This window comes from Fulvia fulva, chromosome 14, assembly GCF_020509005.1.
Source record: "Fulvia fulva chromosome 14, complete sequence".
NCBI lineage: Eukaryota > Fungi > Ascomycota > Dothideomycetes > Mycosphaerellales > Mycosphaerellaceae > Fulvia > Fulvia fulva.
The window spans coordinates 259,614-272,063 of record NC_063025.1 but is presented as its reverse complement, the minus strand read 5'-3'; the positions used below and the strand labels follow the sequence as shown (position 1 = coordinate 272,063).

Here is a 12,450-nt window from a genome sequence, read left to right as displayed (position 1 = left end):
CCGATATGTCTAGGCTAAGTAAGGAAGCCACCTTGTCCCTATTCTTATACTAGATAGCCTTTACCTAAGAGGTAATAAGTTCTATCGCGGATAGCGTCGATCGCTATAGGCGCGTACCTATCTAGGTGTCCGGGAGTAGGGAGTATTCCTCTACCGTATCGGAGAGTCTCGTTATAACTAGCTTCTTAAGCGCCTTCCTAAGAGTGTTAAGGAGCGTAATTAGGCGGTACGACTTTACCTACGTATAGTCTTCCTTTTACGGCTTACGTAGGACTACTATCGTCGATTGTTTAAATGCTATCGGGGTAGTATCCGGTCTATAGGTAGGCGTTAAAGATCGCTATAACTACTAGGGCTAGTTGATCTCTATACTTCTTTAGTAGCTCGTTTAGGATCCTCTCTAGCCCCGGGGCTTTCTTCGCCGGTAACTTCCTAAGTATAGCGGTAACTTCTCCCTCGGATACCTCCTATCGGACCGCGATACTAGGGGCTAGGGGGATAGAGCTATTTATATCGCTTAGATTAGCCTCGACTAGGGGCGGGAAGAACTTGCTAGCTAGTAGACGCGCCTTGGCCTCGGGGTCGCTAACCGGGCTACTAGGCGATTATAGCGCTAGGATAGAGAAGGAGGGGCCCTATATAGGGTCCTGTCGGGCCTATTTTGCTAGCTTCTATATCCTCTCTAGCTTGCCGGCGATTTCTTCTACTATAGCCCTCTAGCCGACTCTTTTCTCCCTTCGTATTATAGCTTTCTTCTATTAGTATGCCTCCCTATATACGTTCTAGGCCTCCTCGCTATAGCTGCTCGTCTATACCCGGCGTGCTCTCCTTGCTTCTCTTACTACCGTAGTACACTCCGGCGTCTAGTATAGTTTAGACTATATCGTTAGTTAGGTAAGCGGAACGTGAAGTAAGGTCGCTTTTCTTATTTCGTCTATTAACCCCTAGACTACTTCGTCTATCTCGTCTTTACTATTGTATTACTACTACGCGATCTAGACTAGCCTCTTAGAGTCATCGAGGTACGCCTAGATATTAGCCTAGTAGGCCTTTCCCTAGTTAAGCTTAGGGGTTCTCGCTAGTATACGTTATATCTATATCGTAATAGAGGTCCTGACTAGTATATAGTCTAACGACGCCTCGAGTTTATATTCGATCCTATAGTAGGTTACCGTATAGTAGTAGCTATCTAAGATCTAGGAGAGGTCGATCGTACCTTAGAGTCCCCCTCTCTTCTAGGTGCCTAGGTCCTTCGGGGTATTAAGGGCAATTACGTTGCTCGCTATTAAGTCGAGTACTTCGTCGGCTATAGGGTGCGGCTATATAAGGCTTTCCTAGGAAGGGTAGTATATATTAAAGTCTCCTACTACGATGTGGTACCCTTGTCTCTTAAGCGCACTGTCTAGGTATCTATAGACCCCTAGGTCGCGGCTAGACCTCGAGGCTAGCGGTTGTATATATAGGTTGTGTATCTAGGTACTACCTACGTAGAGGGAGGTAATATCGCCCCCGCCTTCTTCGTCTACGTAGTACACTACCTCCTAGTCGGATTCTAGTATGTCTTTACTAATATAGAAGCACGTACGGGGTCTGCCGTCGCCTCGTAGGCATGTCGTATAGCCTAGTAACTTATAGGTCGTTAGTCTCTTATAGTACGGGTTAATCTATAGCTCCTAGATTATAAGGACGTAGTAGACGCGCGGGTCCGCCTCGTATAGGAAATGGTTCTAGACTATATCCTTACTATAGTTAACGTTATACTAGATGATACTAAGCGTGTCGAGGCTAGTCATCGGTATCGATAATCATTTCCTCTATATCGTCCTATATCCTACTACCCTATACGTCCTAGTCTACGCCTATTAGCTATATACTAAAGGGGAGCCGGGCCTAGTTAGATTCCCTCGCCGTAGCTAGTAGAGTACGTAGCCTCCCGTACGCCCTAGGTTACGTATCCTTTATATCGTTCTCGGCCCTAGGGCGCTTATACCCGACCGCCGCTAGTTAGTTCCGGTATAGGCTAGCCTTACGGTCGCCGTAGAATCTTAGGGCGACGGTTCTGTTTGTGATTGCCTTGTTTTTCGCTAGTTTCCGCTATAGGCATTCCGTACTATACGATAGGTAGTGCCCCGGACAGTTCGCGTACCGTCTCGTAGTCGATATATAGTCCCTAGATATATAGTCTCCTATATAGTTCGAGTAGGCCTACTTGTTTATACACGTATAGGTTTGGTGTCTATACTATTAGCATTTGAAGTATTAGAGGACACGAAAGGATAAGGAGTACTTTTCTACAATCTTAAGGCTATATTGCTAGACTAGGCCTTGTTCTATCGCTAGATCCGCCGCTTTCGCGTCTTATAGCTATACTATTAGCGCCGAGGCCTTCTTGCCTTCTGGCCATTTCCTATAGAGCCAAGTCGCCTTCTAGATTAGAGAGTTAAGAGTGACCGGGTTGTCCTCTTAGAGAGCGCGTAGGTGACCCTAGTTAGTTAGGTCAAACTCCTTAGGCATGTCGTGGACTAGGATCGTAAATTGCTTCGTTAAGACCTTCGCTAATACCGTAACCTTAGATACCTACTATAGCTATGCCTCTAGGTGCCTCCTAGTAGTAGTAGAGCTAGTATAGATCTATAGAGTGCCGTTAGACTATTAGTTCACTACGACCACCCCTAGTTAGTTAATTCGTTAGGCGAGCTCCTTATTCGATAGCTTCGTAACTTCGGCCTAGTCTTCCTTTACTATAATACGGATCGTAACTACATCGTACGTTAGGCGGGGGCCTAGTATCGATGCCGCGACCGATGCCTAGCTATAGGGGTATTGATTCCGGGTGGCCTTACTAATCGCCTAGGACGTCGTCCTTATTTCTTATTACCCTCGGTAATACGACAGTACAAGCGCCGTGCGTAGCTAAGTGATCATTACCTATAGAGACCGGTAAGGGAGCTAATCGTTAGTTTCTATACTTTTTACGTCCTCTATAAGTTGCTACTAGTTGTCTTAGGGGGGCTTCGCCTATAGGGCCGTAGGCGCCGTTAGTGCCGTAGCCTAGGCTACTATTGCCTAGGAGTTGCCTAATGTAGCTAGGCACCTCCGCGGCGTTTGGAGCTAAAGAAACAGGGTGAAGAGAGCTTTAAGCTATCTAGATTGAATAAGGTAGAACTCCCTTAGTCCTAGGGGCAGTGGCCTGCTTTATATATCGTTAGAATGGCCTTGATAAGAGCTTTCGAATGTGTCTTGTTTTAGCGTAGAGATCGATAAGCGTTTTCCTCTACGATATTATATAGTTACTTAATACGCTACGTAACCCTAAAAGGCTACTTTAGATACGCGGAGGAAGATAGCGAAAGACTAGGGATAAAGATATATAGTAGTATAGGTATATTAAGCGTTAATATTAGGTAACGCGGACGAGTAGTCGCTCGACGCCGTCCTAACGTAGGACCCTCGGTAGTAAGCGTCTGTCCGGATAGACACAAAAGCAGCTATATAATAATAGTAAGCAAACCTATACCTTACGTAGGGAGTACAATCTAACTTTCTTACTACGCCTAGCGTACTACAACCTATAGTATCAAGTTGACCTACAGTCCGGAGTAAAGGAGCTTAATCTTATCAAGGCAGACGGCGGTAGGTAGTTATACGCACGATTATCTTGACTAGCAATCTACCCGCCTCAGACAATGCCTTCTCTATCTATCCTTCACACCGAGAACCTCTAAGGTCGAACACCGCCGTGTCCTAACAAAAGACTCTATCGTAGCTACATACCGGGCTCTTCAATTCCACCACAACACACCCAGAATCCCGCAGCTACCTTAAACCGCCGCCTATACCGCGATTTCCACTTCTCCCTACGCAGCCACGACTCACCCGCGTACCTCTTGCTAGCTCCTATCGTCGGGACCGTCGTGCTCAAATCCTCCCCATCTTAATCGCAAAACACTCTGCCAAGCCCTGCTGCCGGCCCCTCTCGAACGCGGCTTTCGTGATCGCTACATGCCAGATTTAGAGGAGGAGTAGGACGAACTGGTACCAAATTATGTTAGTTGCCTGATTACGGAAGGGGTGGGGGTAGTGGGGGGACGTACGTACTGCGAGGAGGGAGGCGGTTAGGTGCCAGTGCATAGGGATGGTGGTGGTGTAGTGTTGAGGCTCGGGTTTTTTGGTAGATGCTTTTTTGGGGGGCATGGTGGTGGTGGTGGTGTGGTGTAGTGGTGTGGTGGTGGTATTGGGTGTGGTGTTGATGCTGCTAGGAGTGGGTGGGTTAGTATAATGATGGAGTTGTGTGGATCGCTTCATGGTGGTTCTTTCTGGCTAGGGAGGCGTGGGAGGGAAGGGAAGAGAAGGAAAGGGGAGAGAAGGGAAGGGGAAGAGGGTGACATACCGCCGCCGTTTAGATCTGCTCGTAGGGAAGTCAAGGAAGCGCGTGGAGTTGATATGATAGTAGTTCTCCTATGAACGAACAGTCGCGTTGATAGCTAGTCTCTGAAGTCTTGGTGCGAGAAGGTGGTAGAGGAGAGTCAAGAACAAGAAGAAGTCGGTAGTAGTGCAGAGAGAGATGTGAAGGGCTCGAGCAAGGAACAGAAATGTTTGCTAACCGATAAATGGCGGGCGTTTAAGACTGAGGCTATTGTCTAGGCACAAAGATTAGATGTCTCACTCCCACAAAGAGAACGAACAAGTCAAGCATTGATTTGAAGCACATACACTGAATTAGGCGTCACGATCTCGATGTATCCGCTTTCCTCCTTATAAGTACTATGTTCACCATACCGCTACGCTTTATCCTCCTCCGCGTGTGCTTGTCCTATCTGCCTCCGCCAATTCCAGTTGCTTCATCTCCCTCCGCCAGTCCCAGTCGCTTTACCGTGCTCCCCTAGTTCCAGTTGCTTCATCTCCCCCCGCCAGTCCTAGTTACTTCATCGTCCTCCCCCAGTTCCAGTTGCTTCATCTTCCTCCGCCAGTCCTAGTTGCTTTATCTTCCTCCGCCAGTCCCAACTGCTGCAGTCCCTTCTTCTTCGTCGAAACATTGACGGGCGCCCGAGCATCCGGGCCCCAGTATTCCGTGCTAGGATACTCGGACGTATACCACGCTGCCCATACCGGACCGTCCACCGACGAGTCAAAGTCCACCTATGCTTTGCCTTGCTTGCTATCCGTCCACGGCTGCGCAAGGTCCTTATTATACGCCTCGGTCCAGGTCTAAAGAAGCTTGGCTCTGAGTAGCTCAAGATCAGATCGTGTGTCCAGAAGATCCAAGGGGTTGGGAAATGTCATCTCACGGGTGACAGGGTCGGCGCGACCGATAAGAAGATCAATCGTATAGTTGTAGAAGTTGTCGTAGAAGTGGAAGACCTCGTCTGCGAGTTGTGCAATGTCCAGAGGGTCGGCGATCGGCGAGGCATAGAGGCGTGCTATGCGGTCGACCAGACGTTGGCTGCGTTCCAATTGACGCTCGATAAGGGCGAGGGAGGAGCTAGCAAACTCGAGCACGAGCTGGACATTGGCAGAGGCCACGGTGCTTACGACGTAGCGGGTGCGTATCTGCTAGACGACATTGTCGAGAGTGTCGCTGGGCACGCGGGAAGCTGGGTCATCGTAGTCAACAGCCGTTTCGCGCACGGCCCGGAGTAAGGTAATGCGGTAGCGCTCGTGCCCGGCGAGTGCTTCAGGCAGATCTTGCTGGAGCTACGTAGCTAAGCGATGGAGCTCGCGTAGACTGGCATTCACATTCTTCAGCAGTCGGGCAGGGACTGCGCGCTACCAGTGGCTTCGATGGCGGAGACATAGCAGCGGAGCGGTAACAGCCCAGGGAGCGGAGCGGGGCGTGGTTGACAAGTGCCACTTCCACGCCGGCTCGTAGCATCGATAGGCAGCGGCGGCATGCAGTTCGTAGTACTCAGAATGGTCGCGCGCTTCCAATGTTGGCGAGCGTTGCTATGGCACGAGGCTACGGAGGCCGTGCAGCTGCTTCAGCCAGCTCTACAGCGCAAAGCTCGGTTCGAGGAGCTCCTCGCCCAGCTTGAGACTGAGCGGCCACGTGCCAGGGAAGTCATCGGTCTTGACGTGCGTGCTTCTGTGCAAGGCCTCGAGGGTGATAGCCTGGAGTTCACCGCTGCCATGGACCCCAGCAGCCCAGGCGACAGCCCATTCGGCCAGAGGCTGCGATGGACGCTTCTCGGCAGGATCGAGGAGGGCGAATGCGGCAGGCGAGTGGGCGTGGGCATGCTCGCTGCAGTCTCCGTATTGCAGGCGTGCTATGGCCTTCAATGGCCATTGCAGGGCGCGGAGTACGGCATCGGGGACTGAGAGTGGCGGGACTTGGAGCCGTGGAGTGCAGGACGAGGGTGAAGGTGGTGGTGAGTGATAGATCAAGAGAAGGCAGACGAGGGCCCAGAGGCCCTAGCGTGGCCGTCGGTCGACGTATCTACGGGCGAATGTGTCGTGGTCGAGGTCGAGGTAGAGGTTGAGGTCGATGTCGTCGGCTTCTATGTTGTTGTTATTGTCGGCGTCTGCGTCGGCGTCGTCGGCTTCTAGGGCGGCGGCGGGAAGAGGCTCTGGGCCGTCATCGAAGCGCCACCGACACGCGAAATAGACGGCAATGCCGGCGAGGATGCACCGAGTCGCAGTACAGCAAGTTATATACGTAGTCACGGGGGTCAGTGTAGAGAAACAGAGCATGTTTCTGTTGCAGACAAGGAGAAGCGTCAGCTCGCTGCCCCGTCTTTGTTTGCATTCCTGTTTGTTCGACGGAACAGAACATAGTGCTGCTGAAGCTTATGCGGCAGTGCTGAGTACTAGAGCAGCACCCTCCATCGCATTGTTGCACGGCTCAAGCGGCTCGAGTCTTCGCAATACAGACAGCACCCTGTGGTGCCGAGCGGGCGACCGATGCGACATGGTCTATTGACGCCCTCGGTGGTTGGTAGTTGCATCCTCGGTCGATCAAGTCCGAATCAATGTTCCCTCGCTTCTTCTTGTTGTCTGCATGCGGTTCAGGGTCTCCATGTCGGGCTTGGCGCAAAAGCAACTCCGACTCAGTCGTCCGCTTTGTGCTCTTCTCTCTACTCTATGCAAGTACGGATACACGCTGCAGCTGCTTCTTGCTCTGTCCGTCACGGTCATTAGCCTTGCAAGCTCGCACATCACACAAGTGCACTGTGACATGATGCACACGCATCATCAATTTGACATGTCATGTCGTTGGACCGGCAGTGAGCATCCATTGCAGTGGCTTCAGAACCACACAGCCAGATCTACCGCAAAACTGACATGCCGGCTGTCCCTCAATGTGCATAGCAAGGCACAGTATGTTGATCGCTTCGTTCCTAGAGCTGTTAGACGCCGAGACTTGTTGAAATGTTCGACTTCCGGCGCGCAGGCTGCCTCCAAGATCAGGCCTGTGTGTTGCAAAGTCCGAGCTAGTTCACGGGGTGGTCTGCTAATGCATACATACTGACAACCAAGTATGCATTGCTTGCTAGCCGGAATCGTAGACTTCCCTACGAGGCCTCGCAGGTTCGACGGATCCGGGAAATGCTACGATCAAGTGAGCGCGATTTCGTCAGCGCGGTACAAAACTGTGCGAAAGTGTGCCGCATTTCTGAGAGCGCGCGATCTTGGAATCAGAGGCTTCACCACCTCGAGTTTGTTAAGACAGCCCAAGAATCCCGCCTTTCCTACGAGATCTTATAGATTCGATAGATCGGGGAAATGTTGTAATTAAGTGAGCCGTAGTAGTGTAGCTCCACGATCACCGAGAAGTAAGGTTCGGCTTTCACTGATTTGCCGAGAATACATACCGACAATGCTGACTCGGCGTTCCAATTCGCACCTATTCGTCGTTACTGCTTCTGTGTATATAGCTCGTAGTTTGCGAGTTTCTGTATAAGACCGAGGCTAGGGATAACTTGGTATGCGCTTTCTCTGCACCCTTAAAGGTGAGTGAAGGACGCCATTATCGACAGCTACATCTTGTACATACCGAGAAGTCCAACTAGTACCGAGAATTTAACTGCTGCCGGAAGTGCAACTGCTACCGGAATTGCAACTACTGTGTAGTATATATCTAGCATATGTTTCTTACGCGCATTTCTGTCCGTCCGGAATGCGTCTGTTTCGAAGGACAGTTCTGTCAGTCGAGCGCTGCCGAGATTTGTGCCTATGTCGAGAAGTCCAACTTTTGCCGAGAATTTAGACTTCGCCGAGAGTGTACAACTCTCTATAGCCAGACAGTGATGCTCTATTACCTATCCTTATTCCAAAACGCACCTGTTTCTAAGGGCTATTGTACTGTTAGTCTAGCGCGGCCGATCTTGACGTATCGAGCTATAAGGTAGGTATCTAGCTCCTACCTTTCGTATAAAATGTACTATTAGCGGTTATAAACCTCTAAAGGTAAGCGTAGCGGAGTAGAGCTCTCTACTAACCCTTCTAGACTATAAAGTAGCGTACGATCTACGCTACCGCTACCTAACGTATAGTGCTTATTATACGACGATATAGCTTACGACTATAGGTCTACGACGTGTTTAAGTAGTAGTACTAAACGTAATAGTAAGCGTACTATATTTAGGTAAGGGAAGTACTAAGCCGTCTTCTTATTAGTCGTTAATCAATCCGAATAGAGCCTAAGGCTTTAACGACCTTACGCTCTATCTTAAGCTTATAGTATTATAGATATAATAGCGCCGCGTAACTTTACGCCGTAACGACGTACGAGCTTACGAGCACTCGAGTAAGGTTAGTAAAGTATATATAGTATTAAGATATAGTATCTTAAAGGGAGTCAACAGTTAGGAAGTAATCTAGTAGCCTAAGGTATCTATAATAACTTAGCTTATAGGGAAATACCTTCTCTTCCCTTTAGCTTAGATAGACATCTAATATAATTAATATATTAGTTCCTAATATATTGCTATATACTCGTACTATTAGTTAGTTAAAGATTGATCTCTTACTCTACTCCGCTACTATTAATCCGTACCTATTTAATATATAGCCTACTATAGGTAGCCCGGCTAGTAAGCTAGAAGCCTAACTAGTAAGTTAGTATCCTATTAATAGACGGGCAATAACTATTAAATAGGTACGAGTTACGTAGTAGTAGAAGACGGCGGATTATACGAAAGACGAAGAAGGACCTAATAGGATAGCGTATATATATATATAGTATCGCCGGTATTAGTATAGGTAGATACTAGGTGTCCGGATGTTTACTAGCCTATAGGCTAGCAAACCCTAGTCACGTGATCTAGTCACATGACACACCTACACCTACATACTTGTCCTACGGCCTATATGTTCTCAACACTCCTACTTAGGCTACATAGTCTCCTATAATCACTTTATATAAGCTAGAGCTACCTTATAAAGTTTTAGAACTACTAGCTATTAAGTGGCTTTATTAACCTATTAGTAGCTATATCCTTTATATAGTAGTAGTCTACTACAATCTTCTTCTACTACTAGAGATGTCTAATATAGTTATATATAATATTAATATGCTTTGACCTTTTATATATATAGGCATTACCGGGGTATATAAGTCGATACTAACGAGGATACTTAAGCACGAGACCGCTATACCGCCGCTCGACCTATACATCTAGGGACTACGTACCTCCTACTTAGGTAAGTCGGCACAGTACCTAGTATAGAAGGTCATCGCTAGTATAGTCGTAAGGGCCTACGAATTAGTACTAGCGTATAGGGGAATTCGACCCGGAAACGAGCCGAACTACCGGGCAAGGGACGAATAGCTAGTAATATAATAGGAAGGTAAGAAATCGTTTGTAGAGTAACTATAGAAAGAGAGGTAGAACAACTAGGTTGTAGGGTATAGTAGACGCCCTTAGCTAGCGGGACAACCTAAGGAATAGTTAGCTATAAAATCCGCGGTCAAGTACCCCCCGAAGCTTATCTACTACCGCCTTACGAGGGCATAGAGTAGTATAGCAACCTAACTACGAAGCGAACATATCGGCCTCTAGGGGTACCTATTATAGAGGAAGGTTCTAGGATACACGAATACTAGCTACCCCTACGGCTATCGCTCCTAGAACGTACGGTACGTACTCCTCGTCTGTCCGAGATAGTCGCTAGGAAGGGGGGAGTGGATAGTAAAGGCGAGGAACCGGACGATTGGGGCACTTCTTAACAACGCTAAGGACCTACGGCGTATTACAAACTAGATACTAGAGAAGGGCTAGCTAGAACAGTACCGCCTAGTAGGAGCAGTATAGGAAGAGAGGATACGACGTAGCGCGACGAGACCGGCTAGGAGCGGGGGCTAACGGGGTAGCGACATAGACTACGTACGTTTAGAGGGAAAGCTAATCTAGATAAGGAGAAGTTAGGGGCGGGAAGGGTTTTCACCTATTCGGGTTTCCCTTTATATATAACAATAGATATATACCTATATAGGCCGGATAGGGTCCTAGAACAGGGGAATAACAAATCTATCTATCTATATATAGGCATCTTTAATAAGTATTAAAGCGGCTTAGTTGTTACCTATAAGCTTGACTAGCCTTAGCTCGTTAATAGTGCCCTTACTTGCCCTTATACTCGGCTAGAAAGAGCTCTTTTCTACTAGTTCTAGGCACCCCATTTCCCTAAGGATAGTAGTAAGAAATTGTGACTGCTTTACGGCTACGTATATAGCTATAAACTTAGCTTCTATTATTAATGTTATAACAGACTTCTGCTTCCTACTTATCTAGGACATAGGTGATCTATAAAGGAACTACACGTATCCTAGAATTGAGACTCTATCCACTTTGTCTATAGCGTAGTTAGAGTCCGAGTATCTCTAGAGATTGCCCCCTCCCTTTCTATATATAAGACCTAGGTCTAGGTACGACCGTAGGTATCGGGAGAGCTTCTTTAAAGCCTTTATATACTACTACGAGGGATTAGCAACAAATAAGCTAATTCTTCTAAGGGGGAATGCTAAGTCTAGCCTTGTTATTGTTATTAGCTATATCTAGGTACTATTATAGCTCTAGTAATCCGGTTTGTTATACCTCTTATCTATAGGTACCGTAGGTACTAAATACTCGTAGCTCTCTATAGGTAAGTAGGTTGGCGTAGCCTTCTCTCTAGCCATGTTTATCTTAGCTAAGTTAGCGTAGACATAGTGTCCTTAATCAAGCTTTAAAGTGCCTTAGGACCTGTCTCTTATAATCCTTATTCTAAGGATCTTCGTAGGTTTACTAAGATCTTTAATCCTAAACACTTTTCTAAGCTTAGCCTTAAACCACTAAACATCTAATAGCTTCGGAGCTGTAATAGGTATATCATCTATATAGGTAAGGACTATAAGGTCTCTATCCGTATAGATAAGTAGGCATAGATCTACCTAGGACTAGGTAAATCCAATCTTCTCTAGCTTCGTAATATAGAGCTTGTTCTAGTCTCTAGCTGCTTACTTAAGCCTATAAAGGCTTCGTAGGACCTTAAACACTATGTTTAGAGGTGCTTTAACTCCTAGGGGTAGGATTATATAGATGTCTTTAAGAAGGCTACTTTAGGTAAAAGCATTATTTATATCTACTAGGTATATCTCGAGATCTCTCTTATATACTACTGCTATAAATACTCGGAGAGTATTATGTCTAACAGTAGGTATAAAGGTCTCTTCGAAGTCAACCCTATATTTCTATAAAAACCCTCTTATAACTAGTCTTGCCTTAAACTTCTTAATAGCTCTACTAATCATTCTTTTTATATTAAAGACCCACCTAGAAGTAATAAGATTCGTAGCCTTTAGCGGTACAACTACTTCCTAGGTGTTGTTACTTACTAAGGCAATAAGTTCGTTCTCGATTGCCTCTCTCTATATATATCCCTATTCGGGGTCTCCTACGGCTACCTTATAGGACTTTAGGATTAGCACTTCCTACTAATAGGCTCTGGCCTACCTAATAGTAGCAAATGTATGTTCTTCTACGTCGTTTAGAATCTCCTCTACCTAGCTCATTATAGGGTCTAGATAGAACATCTAGGCGATAAGAGCCTTATAGTATTTGGCCTTATACTCTTTAGAGTTATTATCTCCGTCCCCCCTTAACCTCTTGTTACCTATAACTTAAGGTAGCGCTAGGTGTTCGGATAGGTCGAACTAAACGACATCTTCTTTTTCTTTTATTAGAGTACCCTAATCTCTAAACTTCTAGTATTCCCTAATGTCCTTTAGGGGAGGGGGAAGTTATATAAACAGCGGTTGCTATAGTATTAATGACTCGGGTAGGTTCTATATAGATCTACCGTTATCGGCCTTCGATAGTATTAAAACCTCCTTAATATTTTCTCCTAGCCTTCGTAACGGTGTTTCTAATAATCCCCTATCGGAAAATTTCGCCCTAAAGGGCTTCCTCCTAATAGGGTTACGCTATAGTGCTCGACTCGGCTAGTTAGTATAGGTGATCCTAAGATCTATAT

The 12,450-nt window shown here is 46.9% G+C and overlaps 2 protein-coding genes across 2 annotated transcripts; one reads left to right on the top strand and one right to left on the bottom strand.

Moving 5' to 3' along the window:
- Positions 1-5,208: 5,208 nt before the first annotated feature.
- CLAFUR5_14644 (uncharacterized protein) lies at positions 5,209-5,564 on the bottom strand (the record flags this gene model as incomplete). Its single annotated transcript, XM_047913792.1, has 2 exons — positions 5,209-5,482; positions 5,533-5,564. 2 exons carry the CDS (start codon positions 5,562-5,564, stop codon positions 5,209-5,211), a joined length of 306 nt encoding a protein of 101 aa, XP_047769782.1.
- Positions 5,565-5,910: 346 nt separating this feature from the next.
- Positions 5,911-6,315, top strand: CLAFUR5_14643 (uncharacterized protein; the record flags this gene model as incomplete). Its single annotated transcript, XM_047913791.1, has 1 exon — positions 5,911-6,315. One exon carries the CDS (start codon positions 5,911-5,913, stop codon positions 6,313-6,315), a length of 405 nt encoding a protein of 134 aa, XP_047769785.1.
- Between the last annotated feature and the right edge of the window lie 6,135 nt (positions 6,316-12,450).